We start from the raw sequence: 21195 nt of genomic DNA, 5'->3' as shown, positions 1-21195 counted from the left end.
ACATGCCCAGTGTTTTGTTAGAAATACTTATAAATGCTGTTAGAATTCTTGTAAATCCCTAAATGACCCTTACTTGCATGCCTCTGAGTCACTGCACATGCTCTTCCTACTGTTCAAATTTTCAGTATCTCTTTCTGTATATCTCTACTTCCCAGCCCCTGGGTCACATGGAAATTTTTATTCAATCTTCAATTTTGAACCCAGGCAATACTAATTATCCAAACATTTTCCAACTCCTTGGCCAATAGTTAAGAGATCCTTCCTTCTGTGCTCCCATAGCTTATTATGCACTTCTTTATTATACCTTTTGCAGCTTGTCTTTATTTGGCAGATCCAGAAATCAGTATTTTTTTAAAATGTTTCTCGGGTGATTTCACTGTGTATATATATATATATATAGTAGCGCCCTTTATCCGCCATTTTGCTTTCAGTGGTTTAAGTTACTCGCAGACAACTGTGGTCCAAAAATATTAAATGGAAAATTCCAGAAATAACTTCAAGTTTTAAATTGCATGCCATTCTGAGTAGTGTGATGAAATCTCGCACCTGCACAGTCCATCTCACCCTGGACATAAATCATCCTTTTGTCCTGCATATCTACCTGACTTCGTCTCATCGCATAGGCATTGTGTCATCTCTTATTATCACGAGAAGTGTGAATACAGTACAGTAAGATACTTTGAGACCACTTTCAATTTTTTATTACAGCATACTGTTAAAACTTTTTATTAATCTCTTACTGTGCCTTATTTATAAATTAAACTTTATCACAGTTATGTAATGTATAGGAAAAAACATGGTACATATAGGGTTCAGTACTACCTGTGGTTTCAGGCATCCCCTGTGGATAAGGGGGGGACTACTCTACTACCTAGAAGTTTACAAAGGGCTTTCGTACACATTATACACAGAGCTACTAGATTTCCTTCTCACAAGTACCTTATGAGTTAGTAAATCAAGTATCATCACACTCGTTTTAGAGATAAGAAACAGTCTCAGGAAAAAAATTAAAAAGTAAGTTAAACCTATGACCCTCTAACTAATGAATATCACAATGAAGACAATAAATCCAAGTTTTCTGACTCCAAATCTGGAACTCCCAGTTCAGTATAATACCAGTTCCATGAAAACAAGTCACTGGTTCCCTGTTACCTCATACCAATAGCTAGCTCTAAAAGATACCCAGAGATTAATATTTTTAAAGACCATACCTATGTCCACATTGGTAGTCTCAGACCCATATTAACGTGCTAACAACTGAACTCTTACTACTGCCTATTCTTAATTTGGGGTTGAAAGGATGGGTTCAAGGGGGCCAGAATGGCACAGGGACACAAAATACTGAAGACAGCTATGGGTCACTTTGTTCTGCTAATAACTGTGGGCAAGTCATTAAAATTTTCAGCAGCCATTTTCTGAGCTGTAAAACATGTTAGAAAAGCAAAGTTCTTTTTCAGTAAAATTCTATGGTTGGTACATACTATCTAATGAATACATCAGAACTCAGTAAATACAGTTGACCCTTGAACAACGCAGGGGGTGCCAACCATCAGAGCAGTCAAAAATTTGCATATACTTTAAGTCTGCCCTCCATATACTCGGATTCTCAATCGTGAGTTAACCCTTGAACAATGCAGGTATGAACTGTGCTAATCAACTGAACTTCATGGGTTAACAAAAAAATCCAGGTATAAGTGGATCCACGCAGTTAAAACTCACGTTGTTCAAGGGTCAACTAAACTCTTGAACTAAGCCACATATAAAGAACCTCTCCCCAGATTTCTTTCCATGTTCCATTGAATTCAGCATAGTAAAAGACATAAAGAAGATGCTCAATATATTTCTGCTATAAAAGTACACTTCAACTTAGATCCCATTGATAAAAGCATAAGAAAAAGACCTAGGACCAAGTTTGACTTAAAACATGTAATTTCTCTGCTTTATGAACACAAACTTCAATGAGGAAGGTAATCTTAAAGAGAAATCATTTTTAATTTAAACAATTCTTATTCTACCCCTCTACCACAGATGCATGATTTTTAAAGATATTTTTAACAATAAAAAATACATTCTAAATTTACCAAAATAATTTTTTAAACTTCTAGTCCAAAGATTACTTACAATTTGAAGCTTGATTGTTTTCCCATCTAACTCTATAGTTCTTATTTTGAAATCCACACCAATTGTGCTGATGTAGCTTTCTGTATATGTATCATCCTGAAGGGAAAAAAGTTAATGATTCAAATTACTGTTCAATACAGTAAAAATACAGTAAATAATGTTAACTTTTATCTACTAAGTTGATAAAGTTTATAAGACATAACATGTTGAGAACAACTACACCATTCTGCTCCAGTACTCAGTTCATATACTGATTATAAAGTACTATTCAAAAGCTATTCTTTAATTTTCCAAACTTTTTTTTTTTTTGGCAAATTCTTTACATACATTATATAGAAAAAGATTGTGTATTTTCAATGATTATGATTTCCTAATTGCTAATCAGTGAAAGTCTTGCTCCCCCTTATCCTATCCAGTTTATTTATCACAAAGCAATGATCAAATCACTCCCAGATTTAGAAGTCAGTTTTATTTTCTAGTTACGACTTTTAAAAATTCACATAATATAAAATTTACCCTTTTAAAAAGTGTACAATTCAGTGGTTTTTCATATATTCACATGGTGTGCAACCATCACCACTATTATCACCCTGAACACTTTTATCACCCTGTGACGGAACCTTATACACAGCAGCAGTTTCATTCTCCATTTCCTCTTCTTCCCCTAGACCCTGGAAACCACTAATCTACTTTATTTCTCTATGGATTTGCCTATTCTGGACATTTCATATGAATGGAATCATACAATAATATGTGGCCTTTTGCGTCTGGCTTCTTTAACTCGGCATAAAGTTTTCAAGGTTCATCCACGTTATAGTACATATCAGTACTTACACATTGTATGGATATACCATATTTTGTCTATTTATTAGTTGAGGGGCATCTAGGTTGTTTCTACTTTTTGGCTATTATAAATAATGCTGCTAGGAACATTTGTGTACAAGTTTTCATGTGAACAATGTTTAACCCAATGATAAACTTAAAAATTTACACCTGTTTTTCTCAAGTATCTGTTATGATATTTTACTCAGAATGGAAACAAAACTCTTTTTTAAGTAAAAATGTCTGTGAAAAGATATGTAGATTAAAAAAAAGACATGTGAATGGAGAGATCAGGCTATCACCACCCAAATCCGATGAACAATCCTAGCAAGCACAAAGCAACCACCTACAAAATACTCTGCCACCAAAGACACACCTAAATCTAATCACACCTAAATCTATTGATGGAAAGGTTCTATAAGCTCAGCTAGTCAATACAGTAGCTAGTGACTAGTGAGAAAAAGAAACTGAATTTTTAATTTTGTTCAACTTTAAATAGCTGCATGGGGCTAGTAGCTATCATAAAGACAGCATAGCTCTGGGGCTTACTTCCAATTACAGAAACAAAAGGGACCTGAAAAAGTTTAGACACAAGGAAGCAAAGTGACAAATCTCAAATGTTGCACCATCAATAGGAAAGCCCCAGTTTCTGCAAAAAGTAAATGATGTGAAAAATACACAAAAAGGGGGAGGTAGGAAAAACTCTAGATTAAAAGACTAAGCTGTAAATCAACCAAATGGAATGTGTGGACTATGTTTCAATCCTGACTCAAACTGTAATACCAACACTTCTGAGACAGAGAAATTTATTTTTTAAGTTGACAATATCAATGTTATTTTATATAAAAATGTACAGTTTGACATATATGTAAATGGGAAAATGACACATGTGAGGTCTGCATTACTACCCTCCAACAAAGAAGGGGGAAAAAGGATTAAATGAAGCTAGCGTAAAAGCTGAATCTGATGCATACATGGGATTGGAAAAAAAAAAGCTCTCTTCAAAAAAAAAACGGTAAAATGTGATCAGAGGGAATTCCAAGCAGCTAGAGGTAACTATGCTGACTTCTCTTCCTCATATATTCACACTTGTGTGCATGTAGAATCAAAGAATTGAATTCAATTTAACAAAATGTTCCTTATCACTACTTATTTTTTAAATTATTTTAAATTGTGAATCTAGTAAATATCAGGTACTGTAGAAAGTAGAGAACAAAATAAATGCAATAAACATTCACTTAGCACTTCAACATGCCCAGTGTTTTGTTAGAAATACTTATAAATGCTGTTAGAATTCTTGTAAATCCCTAAATGACCCTTACTTGCATGCCTCTGAGTCACTGCACATGCTCTTCCTACTGTTCAAATTTTCAGTATCTCTTTCTGTATATCTCTACTTCCCAGCCCCTGGGTCACATGGAAATTTTTATTCAATCTTCAATTTTGAACCCAGGCAATACTAATTATCCAAACATTTTCCAACTCCTTGGCCAATAGTTAAGAGATCCTTCCTTCTGTGCTCCCATAGCTTATTATGCACTTCTTTATTATACCTTTTGCAGCTTGTCTTTATTTGGCAGATCCAGAAATCAGTATTTTTTTAAAATGTTTCTCGGGTGATTTCACTGTGTAGGTAGTACTGAAAACCTATGACTCAGAGCAATAGGCATCCCAAAGAGGGCTGTCTTTGAAACACAAACACCTCAGGCTATATAGCCATTTTCAGCAAGAGATGCCACATTCTTCCCACCTACCTACAATTGCTGATTCAATACTAAGAATTATTCTTAATTTTAATATTTGCCAATTTAATAAAAATTAAGCAAAATCTCATTTTAAACCTTTAATTACAAACAAAATTGAATATTTTTTCCATAGTTATTGGCAATTTGTATTTCTATTTTTGTGAATTGCCTGCTCATATATTTGCCCATATTTCTATTAGGACAAACATCCTTTTCTTATCAATGTGTAAGTGTGCTTTATATATTGAGAGAATATCATCCCTTTCTCATATATATATTTTGCTAGTACCATTTGTTTTCTAACGTTTTTATGTGCTTGATATTAATTTTAATGCAATCAATTTAATAATCTTTTCTTTCCTAATTTTTTTGTTAGGGAATACTTTCACACAAGATTAAAGAATCACCTATGTTTTATTCTAGTACTTCCATGGTTTCATTTTTAATTATGATATATAATAAAATTATATATGTATTTTAAATGACATTCATTAATCATTCATCTCATCAGAAAAGTCATTAAGTATCTAAGATGCTGTCAAGCTCTCAGTGCTGAATTACAAGTTTTCTAAAATTCTAATTTTCCTTTCAAAGCTTGAATTTATTATAGGCAGCAAACGCTATCAAATAGTCTACTTGGAAAAAATTATATCTTTTCCCTTGAAGTGACAGTCTCAGTTCATTTGAGAAAATGTCTGCCCAATATCTAGTTCTACATAACTATAGTTTGTAAGTTGTTCTTTCAAGTAAAAAATAAAAAAATAAAAAAACTTGCCTTTTTTTTTTTTTTGCGATAACCAACACACTATAGTAAGTAGTGAAGTACTTTAAGCATACTCATCATTTCTTCACAATATTTAAGAAAGAATACTCAAGGATCAAGATTTTAAAAACTCATCCATTTTTACTGTTTTATCAAAGACACACTCTTAAGTGAAATGGTTTTTTCCCTGCTATGGGTGAACAAAGGTAAATACCATGACTATGAGTACAGTTTGGGCCTTAGCACTGCCTTGACATGGTGCTAAGGCACAAGCAGTTCTACACTACCACTGCTTTTGCATCATCAGACCAAATGTCAACACAGAGAAAGAGGCAAAGGTCTTTTTAGTTCTAAGGAATTATTTACTTAGTAAATACTAATGGCTTAGTATTATTAAGGTAATAGTTTTGATCTCATGGACCCCTCAGAGGGTCCTGATAATCCCCAGGGGTCTTTAATCCATACTCTTGAGAACCAAAGATCTAGATAGTTGAAAAGGAAAACATGCTAAATTTGAAGGCAGTTGATAAACACTATAAAGGAGACTGAATTCTATTCATTAGCTTGAAAGTCATGTTTGTAAATTTCAGCGTATGGAACACTATGCCACTGTCAAAAGTTTGTACCAGGCCTTGCTTTTTATTCTACTAAACTTTTACTTGAAGATTCATTTTCTAACAAATCACTTTTAACACAAGCCAACTATTTTCCCCTTACCTTTACTACCTATGTTAGAAGGAAACACTCTTTGACTACCAAAACTATCACTCTGACTTTATAACCACACTTAGCTAAATTTATTTAAGAGAAACAGCATTTCTTTTATTTAAGACTCCAAGATATCGCTGGGGATGTATACTCAGAGGCTTTAAATATATAAATTCTGGAAGAATTTTTTTATGCTGGATAAAACTGTTTAATCTCTTGTCTACCTAGAAAACGTACACAGCATTAATTTCTTTAAAGGTATTTCAATTTCAACTTACTGCAAATCTAAGAAGGAGGCAAGACTTTCCAACTCCAGAGTCTCCAATCAGAAGTAACTTGAATAAATAATCACTGCCAAAAGAAAAAGAATATCACATTAATAAAAAGCATATTGCATCGTAAGTTCTGCAATGAAAAAACATAGTAAAAATAATAAACAGCTCACTGAGGAAGACAATAGCTCCTAAAAAGCCCATGAATGGTTTAAGAGAAGCCAAAATTGCAACCAATAGCAGAAGCCCTTTTCATGAATCACTGAACAGGACAGAATTATGTAAAAGTAAGATAGACAATGCTACCCATGATCTTTGAAATAAGTGAAATACCACATCTAAGGAAAGAATGAAAGAAACATAATATATATTCTTGGAGAACCCAAGAAACTATGCTAGATAAATCCCACTTTCTCTGCAGTATTAGAATACAGGGAGTTAACTTTCCACTGTTCTTGCCAATGAAACATAAATCTCTCCTTCAAATTCCAAGACCAAATCATTATTTCATAGTAATCCTCCAATGAAGAGGCTTTTATCACCCTTTCCTAGCATCCACCTGGAAATTCCCCCTTAAAAAAAAAAAAAAATCACTTAACTGCTGAAAGCCTGTATTACACATATTTTAAACTGAAGATGTGGTAAAATTAAAAGCTGTTTATACAAACATAGAACTGTGCCAACATCCTAAGCTTGTATTAAAGCGGTCTTCAGAAAACATTGAAAGCTAAGCTGTTTACGTACACTGACCATTTCCAGGCCTGACTCAGAGATCACCCCCAGAAATTCCTTCATGGACCTGAAAACAATAGACTGTCTGCCCATAGTCTCCAAAGGAATCCCTCCATAAATCCTTCCTAAGTCCCACCAGTTCTCTATGTTCTTTTAAGCAATTTCAAAAGGATAAAAATATCCAGAATTTAGTTTGTTTTTTAGCAGACCTGAGTTTCAATTTTGTTCTTTGTGCCTTATTTTTTTTAAATGCTACCTACTTATTAAGGTATAACCCAAATATCACTCAAAATTTAAATTTAGATTTTAATTATATTTACATGTAAGCAAGATATAAAACTTTTAGCAGTGATTACCTCTGTGAATATTCATCAATTTTTACCCAGGTTTACAGTGATATGTATTACTTAAAGCTTATCCTTTGGTTATATCAATAGTATACTTATTGTCCTTAATTATAACTCAAGGAAAGAAAAAAAAAAGTGCCCTAGTCAGCAGCAAAATAAAGGTCAGAAAAGGAAATAAGCAGCTTTTAAACAAGTCATCAAGAAGGGGATTGAATCACAGGATGAACTAAATAACTAATATCCTTTCCAGTTTGAGATCCTAAAAAAAAACAGAGAAGGGGATGATGATGGTAAAATGTTACCCTTAATAAATGACTGATACCTAATACCATGCAGCTTTTATTAGGCAATAATAGTTGCTGATTTTAGCACTATTGATAGTTTCCTCCTTAATTAGACCAAATTCTTAAGAATGTGGAACACCAGCAATGAGTACATGTTAAGAATTTACATTTCAGGTAGCAAGAATAATCACATCATTGATTAATACTATAGTTACTTAGTTTTAACAGAAAATTTTGACACAACAGATACTATGAATTTTACCAACTTCCCTGAGCACAGTGCCAGGCATCCAGCAGACCTTCAATAAACATCCCCCTGATTCAGCTGTACTGGACCATTACAGTGAATGACAACATTAGGCCACTAAGGTAGCATTCATTACCTTAGAGATGAGTTGAGTGCTCTGCTCTGCAATGAAATAATCACTGCTAAACAAGACTACAATATGAAGTGCAAGAGTCCATTTATACATGGATTAAAATTCACATTGTCTAAAGGTTAACAGTATGCAATCCGAGGTGGGGAATCCATGTATGTGGAGGGCCAACTTAAGTTATATGCAGATTTTAGACTGTGTGGGCCATGGGTGCCCCTAACTTTGGCATTGTTTAAGGGTCAACTGTATTTTGTTCTTTCCCAAACCACCACAAGCTTTACTAACATCACAAGAGACATGGGGAAGGGCAACCAAAGCCTAACTCACAAACTTCTTCCTTTTACTGAATACACACACCTAAAGAATGTTACTTATGCGTTATTTGCATTGAGACATTTTAAATTACCTACTACCACAGTAGCTTTTTAAAAAATAAATATATTGGGGTGACGCTGGTTAATAAAATGATATAGGTTTTAAGTGTACAATTCTATAATACATCACCCAAGGTATATATTTGACCCCCATTACCCTCTTCTATCCCCGCCCTCCTTTCCCTCTGGTAACCACCATACTATTGTCTATGTCTATGAGTTTTTGTTTGCCTTGCTCATTTATTGTGTAGTAGCTTATTTCTAAACTATTAATATACTGAATGTTCAAGAGAATTCAGAAATTTGAGGTTGCTTAAAGGTATTTCTGTAACTATAATTGCAGAAAACATAGTAAAAATGTTGACAGACCATGAGCAAACCTAAAATAAGAAAGCACAAAGCCAAAATTTTGGTAAAGGGTCAAAATAATATAGCAAATGATAAGACTTTAAATATATTTTTCCTTTATTCCCCAAGAATTTGGAATCGGTTTTTGGTCTACAATATAATTTTGACTTAAGTTAAAAAAAAATGGATTATGTTAGCTTAGAAATCTATAGTTACAACCGTAATCACCATTCTCCTATATTAGATTATTCTAGTAAATCCTATCCAGACTGTTCCTAAATCAGAATTTCCTCTAGTTTTTTCACGTCTAATTTACTACAACACTTCATACTTTCTCCCCCTAAGTAGTCTGGAATCTGTTTCCCCCCACTCTTATGTTTGACATACTTATCTGTGAGAGTGAAGGTAAACTGGCTTACTCATCCAAAGTCTAGCATTGTGCCTTTTACAAAGCATGTGCTAATCGATCAGAAGACATTTTAATTTTGCATTTTTAATCAACCTCTTTCATTGTGAGATACAGCTAATGAATATCTATGGCCATCCTTGATTCACATTTTGAGCAAAATATTAGGGGAAAAAATGAATGGGAACATGGCATATTAAAAGGACACAGGAGCCAACCTGAAATTTCTCTCAATGGCCAAGGCAGAACAATTTGCTCCATAAACAATCATGTATTGGACTATAACCCAAAAAATAAATAAATATCCATAAGTCTACTGATATAAATGATTAAATAAGTGGGAGAGAAAAGACAAATTTTCCTTACAGGAGGATTCTAAATAATACATGTAGAAGGAATGAGAGAAACAGAAAATCACCAGCAGACCACCACAATAATAACTGCTGCAGGCAAGAGCTACCAATGAATGCTACAATTAGTGGGTAAATTGCATGGCTTCAAAGTATGTCCCCCCAAATATTTACTACTGTGGTGGTTTTAATATATGTTCACAAATTCTTTAAAAACTCCCTCCCTCTAGGAGATGGAGCTTATTAATTCCCTTCCTGTGGGTGTAGGCTCTTAATAGTGGCTTTCTGATAGAGTAAGGAAAGAAAAAATAGTAAATTTACAATAAGAGAAACCTGACGGATGCCACCTTAACTAAGTGATCAAGATGAACACCACCAGTAATAAGACATGTTGGTGTCATGTACCCTCTGATATGATGTGATGACTACAGTGCTTCACCTCTATGGTATCTTCCCCCAAATCCATAATCCCAGTCTAATCCATGAGAAAACATCAGACAAATGCAAATTGAGGGACACTCTACAAAATACCTAGCATTACTGTTGAAAAATGTCAAGATCATGAAAAATAAGGCAAATTGAAGGAAGCTAACATGATATAACAACTAAATACAAATGGTATTCTGAATTAGATCCTAGGACAGAAGAAAATCATTAGTGGAGAAATTAGAATAAAACTCTATAGTTTAGTTAATAATGTATCAATATTGATTTCTTAATTTTGATAAATGTACCATGGTATTAAGATGTTAATATTTGGGGAAGCTGGGTGAAGAGTATACAGGAATTCTCTGTACTATTTCTAGAATTCTTCTGTAAATCTAAATTTATTTTAAAAAGGTTTTTAAAAAACAAGGACATTAGTAAAATGAATACAAATAATCTCTGAAATCTAGCTCCCGGTATTTTTAAATGTAAGAGAGATTTTTTGTATTTTCTCAAAATAAATCAACATCATAAATCATGATGGAATCCGTAAAATAAAAATTTAAACAAAAGCTGCTTTTGAGATACAAGTATTTTTATCATCAGAGAAAACTCTTTTGAACTGCTTGAATTTATGATATCTTGAACAAGCATTATATTTAAATTGAAAGAAGAGATAATTCAATGAGAAAGGTAAGACAGTTAAGGTAAGACTGATAGAAATTAAAGCTAAATGTAAAGGGGTAAATTGAGAGAAATTAACAGGTTTTTAACAACTGAATGGTAGGGGCATCAGAGATAATGACAAGTGAAAGATTATTTTTGTTATCAGTTCCTCCTGCAAGTCAACTCATGGTCTACTTTAGCAATACTGGAGATTCTCTATTTCCATTATTTATTATCTAAACACATCTTAATACTTATGCCATTTTTGCATGCAAGCATTAACATTTTCTATACTTTTAACGAAGTCATTTTCATGAGAGCAGGAAACAATATTCTTTTAAAAAACGACTAAAACAGATTTCGGTTCAAAATTCTATTTAGGTAAAATGCTTTCCTTTTCATGAAGTTAACCAAACTACATACAAAAATATGAAGGAGACAAATCCACTCATTTCTGAATCTAAAATGCTATTGAGAATTCTAAAATCTCAAAAGAGAATGTTATGTGAAATACATGTAAAAAGATTATAGAACATTTTGTTTAGTATAATCCTTTTAAAAACTTTGTACACACATAAAAGATCTGGGAAAAAAATGGACACTTCTAAATTGTAGGATTACAACTGACTGATATTTTTCTTTATACTTTGACAGTCTGCAGTAAGTCTGTATTTAACCTTTATAACCAGAAAAAAAATAATGTTATTTGGGGAGAAGAAAAAATTTTAGTGAGGTGTTTATGATACTTTGCAAGTTCGTTCAGTTTACCTGCCATAACACAAATGATTTCTAAAATATGTAGAGTAGATCAAGGTTGTAAGCAGATGGTGCTGGCACATTCCCAGTATAGCCACAGTATATAGTCAACTTTTGGATTAAATGAGAAGAAACCTTTTTTCTTTTATGAAATAAAATTTGGATTATCAGACATAGTTCACATGTCAGTGAATATTTTACAAGAGAAAGCTGACTGACATTAACGCACTTTTCAATATTCTACCCTGTGGAAAGGTATACAAAGAAAAGAAAAAGAAACACAGTGTAAGACTATAATGTCTAGTTGTTTTTATTTAAATGGTACAAATTTCATAATGTCAGCTATAACTATATCTTTAAAATGGCCTGCTATTTTAAAAAGTTCAGTGGAAACTAAATTTGTTCTTTCATCTAGAATCAATTTACTTGTATGATAGGAATCACGTTATTTTACCTTTTATAAAAGTTGTACTTGAAAACAGCCTAAAACTAAGTTCATATATCAAATTAAAAACAAAATCATGATTATGATATTATGATACAGTGGACAAATAAAATTTAATTCACTATTAAATTACATACTATTCTGTTAGCCTTTGGAGTATGGAATGATTAATAAAAACTTGGGCTACAATAATTGTGTCTGACATCAACTTTTCTTTTTTGCTCACTTTAAGTATGTTCCACAGAACACAACTCAAAATTTGACCATCAGGCTAGAGAAAAGAGGTAAGAACTTTTAGTTACTTCATATGCTTCTGCAGTGTCTGAATTTTATAGAGCACATATTAGTTCTGTGACTAAATTAAATAAAAATTAATAAGCCTTCAGCTATAGACAAAACGAGACTGTTAATCAAAATAGTCAAAATAATCAATTACCAAGAATCTGAGAATGCAATAGTCTTTCCTCTAAATTTAAGGAAAGAGCCAAGCAATTTTTTAAAAAACTATCCCCACAATCAATGCCTAAAACTACATATTTTTCTTTGATATTTACAGACAATAATTTTCCAGGTTCTATTTTAGCTCTGTTTAGAACAGCATTCAAAAATTCAAAGCTAGAATTCTGAAAATAAAAGAAATTTTGGTAGTGCTGAAGAAGTGGCAAGTCATACAAGAGGACAAGAGTAGAGTCTTACAACCTTTATAACACATATTTAGCTGAAAAACATGTCAAGGAAGAGGTGTAAATGTCCTCTAACTCCTTATCTTTCAAAGCCTGCACACATTTTAGAGCTGGCAAGACCTGTATTTGAATGTAGGTACAATCTCATACTAGCTGTAATTGAGGCAAGGTACTCACCACTAAGAGCCTCAATTTATTCATCTGTAAAAAGATTCTATAGCATCTTTTACCACCCAATTGGGCTTCTTGTAAGGATCAGAAATAACACCTCTAAAATCTCTAATACAGTGTCTGGAACATTGCAGAAGCACAATATGTGGCAATTATTATTTTTGTAAATAAATATTATTTTTCCTTCTTCCATCCAAACCACAAGGTAACTTGATGAAAAAGTTTAAGAGCTACAGACAAAAATTTTGAAGCTTCTGTTCAAACGATGGATGACAAAGTATCTCAGGATACTTTGGGATTATCCCAGTATAATCTAAAATAAAAGTTTAAAAATTACCAACTAATAGTTATAAGTACTATGATCACACCAGTCACAATTCTCTAAGCCTGGCAACACATATATAGTAACGTGGTCCGCAGTATATGCCCTCTCCAGCAAGAGAAAGACAGTTCTCTGCTTTACTTGCTTTACTCACAGAAAGACATTCATGACTTCTAAGGCCCCAAGAATAAATGTTTAAGGATAGTCAAGAGGATAGAAAAACTGAGAATGGATACAATACTTCAAACCTAAAAAAGCTTTAAATGTCAACATAAAACAAGATGTGAAGGAGAAAGTCAAAGGTCATTATGTAACTCACAAACCCTTTTTAACTTTTTAAAAAGATCTCTCCAATTATGAATCTTAAAAGTAACTGACCATAAAGATGTTAGTTGCCTAACTAACTGGATTAAATTTTAAATTTGTAGAAGTTAACCAAATACAGTAACCTGGAAACAGCATACTTGGACTGTGAAATCACAGGTCCTTGAGTTAAAATTCCAATTCTGCTGCTTATTCTGAATGCCCTTGGATAAGCCATTTAACTCTTCTCTCTTTTCCTCATCTGTAAAAGTAGGGCACTATTTCTTCAGAGGATTAAGGGAAATAATGTAGAAATATAAATTTTCTGACTAATGGTGGGAACTCAAATTATTAGTTGTTGACCTACTGCCAGGACTAGTTAGCATCAAGGGTTCTGGAGAGTCCTCCTCAGTACTCTATTCCTCTCCAGCAAAATGAAACATAACTAAAACTGTCCATTAATAACAAATCATAGGCCCCTTTTCCAAATCTTTTGCACAGTCTATTCTGCTATCCTAATTCTTTAAAAGTATCACAAGATTTAATTTGTGCTAATATTGTTATATTGATTATGCCTGTTATCTTCTTAACTAACTGGTAAGCACCTGGGAACAGAACAGAGTTCATATTTTATAATTAAAAAACAAAAACAGAAAAACCCCTCAACTCTTATCATATTCTAACTGATGACAGAGAAAGGAAGGGCTGTTTTCTTTACCAAGCTTTCTTCCAGAGTGAAATTAGCCATGTGTGTATGTACACACATGTACGAATGTATGTAAACATATATTCACTGTAAGATTTTTAAAAGTCTATATTGAAAAAACTGTTAAAGCAGACGAGATATATATATGATAAAATGTGTAAGAAAAACCTTAAAAATGAAACCACCTGCCATTTACATATATTCTAACATTCCTTACTAGAATACAGATGTCAAATAATGTCTATATAGCACTGTACAGTTTACTCTTGAGACTCAGAACTGAGATGGAACTAATCACATTTTATGAACAGGTTCAGAAGGCATAAATGACTTGTAGGAGGTAAGTGGCAGTCTGAACTTAAACCTAAGGTTTACAACTCCAAATGCTATGTTCTTTTTATCATACCACACTCCCTCAATGATGTATTTTATATACTCAGATGATAAAAATGTCAGTAAATATGTGAAGTCTACATATAAAACCTATCAAAATGAATCAAACCATCCGTGACTAGCTCACAGGATCTGACTAAATATAAAGTGTGATTCATAGCTTAAATTAACTTAGATAATTTGTTTTAGTATATAAGTTAACTTAGCTCAAAAGAGCATGGTACGTTTTGTAGTTAAGAATTCATTAGCTTTAGTAAGTGATGAACCCAAATATTCTTCATGAGGACAGGTGTTAGCCACCAAGCTACAAATAAAGCACTAAATAATTATCCACACTGTATATATCACAAAGTTGCTTCAAATATCCTTTTATAAATCTAGCTATTTAACTATTTTAATAAATACCATCTAATCCATTTAAAGACTATATTACACTGCGCCAGGCATTTATCCTAACTACATCCATATGGACTTTAAAGCAATAAAGACACTACAGAGACAACCTATTGTTCTTAATGTGAAAGCTGATATTCTGTGAACTTAGTGCGTCTTTGTTTCAAGACTCTTGGAAACACTTCATATATTAGTATCTTAATGAGGAACAGAAAGGTAAGCATTAAAAAAAGGAAAAGAAAAGCATGGACTAGGTCATCAAAATAAAGCCATGCCCATACAAATCTCACATTTTAAAACCAGTTAGTTCAGGATACCAGATTTAAATTTAAACTCCTATCACTCCTAGGTTTCCATATTTCAAGAGTGGTAGTGAACATTCTCTTTTCTCTTTTCAATCTTCTAAATCAGGCATTCTTAACTTGAGCTCAAGCAGTGTGAACAGCTTGCAACTTTAAGCAAAACATTATGAATACATATATGCACAAAGGGAGCAGGTCTTCAGGGTTCATCAGAGGCTCCTAGGTGTCCATAACCATAAGTGGGTTAAGAATAAGTGTCCTAAATCAAGTTACTAGAAAATATCTATAGCCGGAATGAAAAGGACAAAGAATAACTCCACTTAAGTACTACTGTTATTCAAAGGAAATACATTCAAATAAAATCCATCACTGTTCTTGGAAAACTCCAATTACATAATTTTCTCAGTTTCATTTGTAAAGCTCATTAATTTGAGGTGCAGACTGCATAAAATGCCCTGTGTAAAGACACTAGTCAAGTGGCTAGCACATAGAGTAAGCATTGATTAAATAGCTTTATTAAAAAATGTTTCCAAAGACTGGTTCCCCTCGTGAGCAAAGGCACTCACACCAGGGGAATTTAGAAACATGTAAGAGTAGATTTAATTGGAACCTTATCACCACCTTGGATTTAATAATAATAAAGCAAGGTGTTTTGACCAACTGAGCCAACCAGTCATAAAAGTGCCAAGGAAAACTTCCATTCCCTACTTTTCCTTTGTACTCTATTTCTTCACATGTTTAAGTCAGTTAACAAACTAACAAACACTTGTTCTCTGGCTTCTTAGGGTCTCGAGATTATTTTATTTTTCCCAAATATTATTCCACCATTATCCTTTTATAATCTGAAATAGTCACAGGGTAGTTCCAAAGAAAACCAAGCTGTAGTTTTCTTCCCTTTTTTCTAGACATCAAAGAAGCAATCTAAGCCCCATCTTCTAGAGAAAAACAGTAGACTAGTCTTGACCACGCCCCTCTCCCTATAAGGTTAAAAAAAAAAGTTTTGGGCATTCTGCCTTAATTTCTTACTGAAACTACAAAATGTAGTTCAGATAGAGTGGTAAAAAACATGTAAGCCACACATCTAAAATATCTCATGGACTGACATCCTACACCCATTTTTGGTCTCTCTTTATCTTAAAACACAAAGTACTTTTTTAGCAAATCTTTAAAAAAAAGCATTTATTTAACCCTAAACATTTTCACATATTAGGAGACAAGAGTAGATAACATTAACAAAAGAAAACTATTCTTAACAATCAAAAACAAAACTTTTAACTATTACAACTGCAACTAGTAAAACCACCATGTATGTACAATCAAGAGTTGCCAATGGGAGAAAACACATACACAGCCAAAGGACTGCTAATAGGATATAGATAAATTACTAAGATTGATTCCAGAATTAAGAAAGACTGAAACAACCAAGGAACATTACTCAGAAGCAAAATTCTCTTTAAAAGCCAACTAAAGTACTGGCAAGAAAATACTTGATTCTGAAGTTCTTCCATCTTAAAGATATTTTAAAAGAGAAACTTTAAAAGATTTATTTGCTAGAATAGGTAAGAGACTGTACCATCCCTCGTTTTAACTTAATTGTAATAAAAAATAATAAGAAACTTTTAAATTTAAATTATCTCTAAATGATCCTACGAGATCATCCACTGACACAAAACTCTTAAAATGCATTTTGTGGAGATTCTACAGCTATTGGAAACTTAACCCTACCCCAAAAATTACATATGTTGATTCTCCACAGACATTAAGAAATCATATTCTAGGTAATGAAAACACTGGTTATTTTTCTTCTTTACATTTCTCTGAATTTTTCAAACCACTGTCAACACCACCAAAAAGTCATCAAGACAACCATCAAAAAGACAACTTACTTTTAGCTGATTTTCAGCTTCTAATAAAAAATCCTAGCTAAAAATTATAAGAAAGCAAGTAATGGTATACTCATTAATGAAATATACTCTGTCAGACAGATAACAAAACTGATTAACTTGCTTTTACTTTCAAATTCTTAAGTTAAAAGATAGATTTATTCAAAGCATAATGCTGGCACTAAAAAAAAAAAAAGTCAAATTTCCTTGAGTCTACCATGACAAAAGAGCAAAGTTTGAAAAACTGATTAAATTTTGAGCCATGATCTCCAATGTCATCTGGAGCCATGACTTAAAATAGACACACACACACACATGTACTATAAACTTTTCTACATTAAAGAACCATAGTTGATCCAAGTAGACTATTAAAAGTTCCTTCTGCTGTAGTTAACTGGTATGTTCATGATAGGTATACATACTTTATTCTAACACATTCCTTATAGATCAAGCAGCCAAAATGATTTTCTTGACACTAAAAAAACCCACTAGAAGCTAATGGACTAGGAAAAATGTTTCGGGTATGAGAATAATGCTAAGTATTTCTTAATCAGTGTGCTGAAATAATCACTGCCTAGCTCAGAAAAATAAAAATTTTTGAGTGTTCCAGAAAAAAGAAAGCTCTGATTCTTCCTGTCTACATTTTCCACTGTTCAGATTCCACTTAGCTGCTTTTTGTTTTTGTTTGTACTTGAAATGCAACCAAGTCAGTCATGATCCTTAATTTCTACGATAAAGAAAACCAATGGTTGTCAATTCTACTAAATCAATTAAATAACACGGAAAGAAGTCAGTGGAACAGCTTAAAATTTAATCAGTAATTGATATATTTCTTATTCTCCTCAGTACCAAACAAAAATTTAAAACTTAAAAATCATGAAAGTATTCAGTTAACAAAATTACCAACAGGTAATCAATCGTATGTCAACTAATATAAATCTAAAAACCTGTTCCCTCTGAGAAAACCAAACTTTTTCTTTTGTCAAGAACCCATCATAGAATCATGAAAGGCACTCACCCATTAAAAATTTTTTAAAAAATTAAAGTTTGGAACAAGGTGTTAAAGTAAATAGACTTATATGTGGGTGACAAAAAAAAAAAACCCCTCTAAGAATCTCTTTACTCTATTTTCCAATTTCTTTCTAATTATTTTTATGATAACAAATTTCATTAAAGACAAAGAAACTGAAGTCAGACTGATAAAAATCTGTTTGCTAGTTGCCCTTATGACATTCCCTAATAAAATATCACCTCCTCTCACCTCAAGTAATTTCCACTAATGCTTTCCCAAACTCCTAGAAAACTAAATGCAATGCAGAATATAAATACAGTAGGCCAGGTACTGGCATACTTGATGCCAGAAAAAAATAAAAACGCGATTTCTGGATTTGATTCTGCTGAAGTCATTAATCTAGAGTACTGGCACTTTATTTACTTAATATTACTATCTTTGCTATTTATTAACCATTCTTCTACATTTTTCACCCTTGAAAAATACTCCACACTCTTGTTTCTCCAACTCTATTGCTAATAATTCCCAAACAGGTCTGTTTTCTATAAAGCCTTCCTGATCCAAAGCAGCCAACCACAACCCTCTACCCTCCTTTGAAATCCTTTTGCTCCAATCCATGCCACACATCTGCAATCTGCTATATCTACTGGTATTTGACATATACAATTTTCTATATTCCATTAAAAGCTCCTGGAGGATAAGATTATTATTCCTAAATCCTAACATGAATGTCTTACATGATAATGATGTACACCACCTAGAGTGACTGCTCTTAGAGTTTCCCAAATTCTTTTACATACACTTGAACCTCACAACTACCCTGATAGGAATACTAACTCCTATTATCCCATTTTACAAAAGGAGAAACAAATTAAGAGGCTAAATAATGTCATGGTTCTGTTCAACCAATCTTCAAGATCTATTTACAGTACTAAATATATGTAGCAAATGTAAGAAACTTCCTGAACAAGAGGTTTACAAACCTCCAGAAAGTAGCAAATCCATGAATTTTATTGTTGCAAGAAAAACTACTAAATTATGGACTTCAAGTTCAACTCTGCCCAACTATCCAAAACCAACTTTATCCTCGGAGCCCTTCATAATTTAAAAACTGCCAACATAGCAAATATGGCACTATAGAACACTATCTTAAACTTCTCAAAGTTCATAAAATTTTAATAAAAACTATGGCTACTGTTTAGTACAAAAAGGGGACATTTCAGCATCAAACCACAGTATTACAAAACTTGAAGTCAGAATGTATTTTGTAAGAGCCATGTGACACACACATGACAGCTAAACTGATGGGTAAGATCTCTTGAGGGAAATGTTTAGCAGTAAATGAGCAAAGCAGCCAATAAACTAGACCTTTAGAACGAATACTGACTTTTGCTTTAAAAAATATTCGCTCCCTCTCCTAAAGCCTTCTGACACTGAAGAGGAATACCAATTAAATGTCCTCCAATTATTTATTAATTTATATATGCAAACTGTAGGAAGACTTTTTTTTAAAAAAAAAAGCTATTAAGAAGTGCCCAACGAAGTCTTCCCAAGGAAAGTGAACACCAATTCCTAGGAAAAGTGCCAGGTGTGTCACATCTGCTGTGGTGACTTCCTGAGTAAGCAAGAAAAAGAAATGCATTAACTTTTCATGACACGTCATGGAACCTCATTCCCTATCTGCAAACATTCAAGTAGGTAATCCAAAACCTACAGATCTATCATAGGGTCCGTTCGTTTCTTTCAACTTGACTGCAAAGTTTTCCTTTAATTTGGTAACATTAGAAAGATGTTCCTACGTTTTAGTCATTTTTTTTTCTTGACCTACACAAGACAAATGACTTCAGTGTCCTCTAAAAAGAAATTCTCACAATGCCTAGGTTTTTAAGAAGGCAATGGGCCTGGCAAGTTTTAAAAGAACTCCAAAAAATAACGAAAAAAGAGAACTAAAAATTTTAAATCGCTTCTCACCATCTACTAATGCCCCTCAATCTCACGCAGTCCTGAAAAGCATCCATATTACCTGCAACCTGGCAAGGAGGGTGGAAGAAGAGATAGCCAACGAGCTCAAGATTTACAAGCAGAGCGGGTTTCCACCCAGACGATTCTGACAGCTCCGCAGAGCGCGGGCGCAGGGTCTGACAGTGCCCTAGAGAGCTCTCTCACCCTATCCTCTCCCCCCTTAAAAACAAATGCTTCTTCAAAAGTCACTCCCTCCAAAAAAAGCTACCCCTTCAACCGCCCTACCACCGACTCCCAAACGCCCCCACCCCCCTCAGCAGACTGTTCCTCCGCACCCGCCCGGCACTCAGGCTCTCTCTCCGGACCCGGTCCAGGCCCGGCCAGCTCACCCCTGTGGCCCGACCCCTCCCCGAGGCCGCCCCTCCTCCGTCAGACAATAGGGCCCGACTCCCGGACGCCAGCCTCTCCTGCCCCATCACCTTCACCTCACCCGGCCAAGGCTCCTACCCCCGCCCTAGCCCTCCTCGCCCCCTTTAAGCTTTCCCAAGCTGGCCCACGGACCCAGCCGACCAGTGCTCTACTGCACTCACTATTCGGGATTCATGCTGGACATGTCACTGCAGCTGCCGCCGCCGCCACCGCCGCCCTTGCTGCTGCAGCCGCCGCCCTGATTCTCCGCGCCACGGGTAATCGAAGGAAAAGAATGAGATAAGCTGTTCCGGGAGAGCAAACGTCTTCCCCTACTCCGTCCCCTTAGAACACAATCAGCAGCCGCCGCCACTCAGCTATCGCTTCCACCCAAAATGGCCGCCGGCGAACCAGGAAATAGGAAAGCCTTAGACCGAAGGGCCTTTACACTGCCCGGAGGGCGGTCGCGCCGCGTGGCATTCCGGGAAAGAGAGTTGCTCGAGTGTATTTGGGCACTGGAGACTGACGGTGCGGCGCGGGGGCTGGAACTCAGCTTCCCGCCAAGCCCCGCGCCTCTGGTGCATGCGTACTTGAGGGGTTGTCGCCCGCCCCATTCCCCACTCTCTCACCGACCCCCTCCGCCCTTCTTTGCTCTACTCCCCGCTGACTCGCTGGCTAGGACTTTGCTCGAACTCCCCCTAGCGGATTGGCTAAG

General features: G+C 34.4%; 1 protein-coding gene across 1 annotated transcript in view; it reads right to left on the bottom strand.

The window, feature by feature from the left end:
- The window catches only part of RAB1A (RAB1A, member RAS oncogene family), a 27025-nt gene extending 5957 nt beyond the window's left edge, over positions 1–21068 (bottom strand). Inside the window, exons 1-3 of the mRNA XM_011381856.2 lie at positions 20663–21068; positions 6438–6510; positions 2122–2217 (exon numbers count right to left, since the gene is read on the bottom strand). Coding sequence (XP_011380158.1) covers positions 2122–2217; positions 6438–6510; positions 20663–20685 — 192 coding nt within the window. The 5' untranslated portion in view covers positions 20686–21068. The remainder of the gene's footprint in view (positions 1–2121; positions 2218–6437; positions 6511–20662) is intronic.
- Positions 21069–21195: the final 127 nt, after the last annotated feature.

The sequence above is a fragment of the Pteropus vampyrus genome, unplaced genomic scaffold (genome assembly GCF_000151845.1).
Source record: "Pteropus vampyrus isolate Shadow unplaced genomic scaffold, Pvam_2.0 Scaffold453, whole genome shotgun sequence".
Taxonomy (NCBI): domain Eukaryota; kingdom Metazoa; phylum Chordata; class Mammalia; order Chiroptera; family Pteropodidae; genus Pteropus; species Pteropus vampyrus.
Note: the sequence above shows the minus strand (reverse complement) of the source record. Positions and strands in the feature narration are given on the sequence as shown.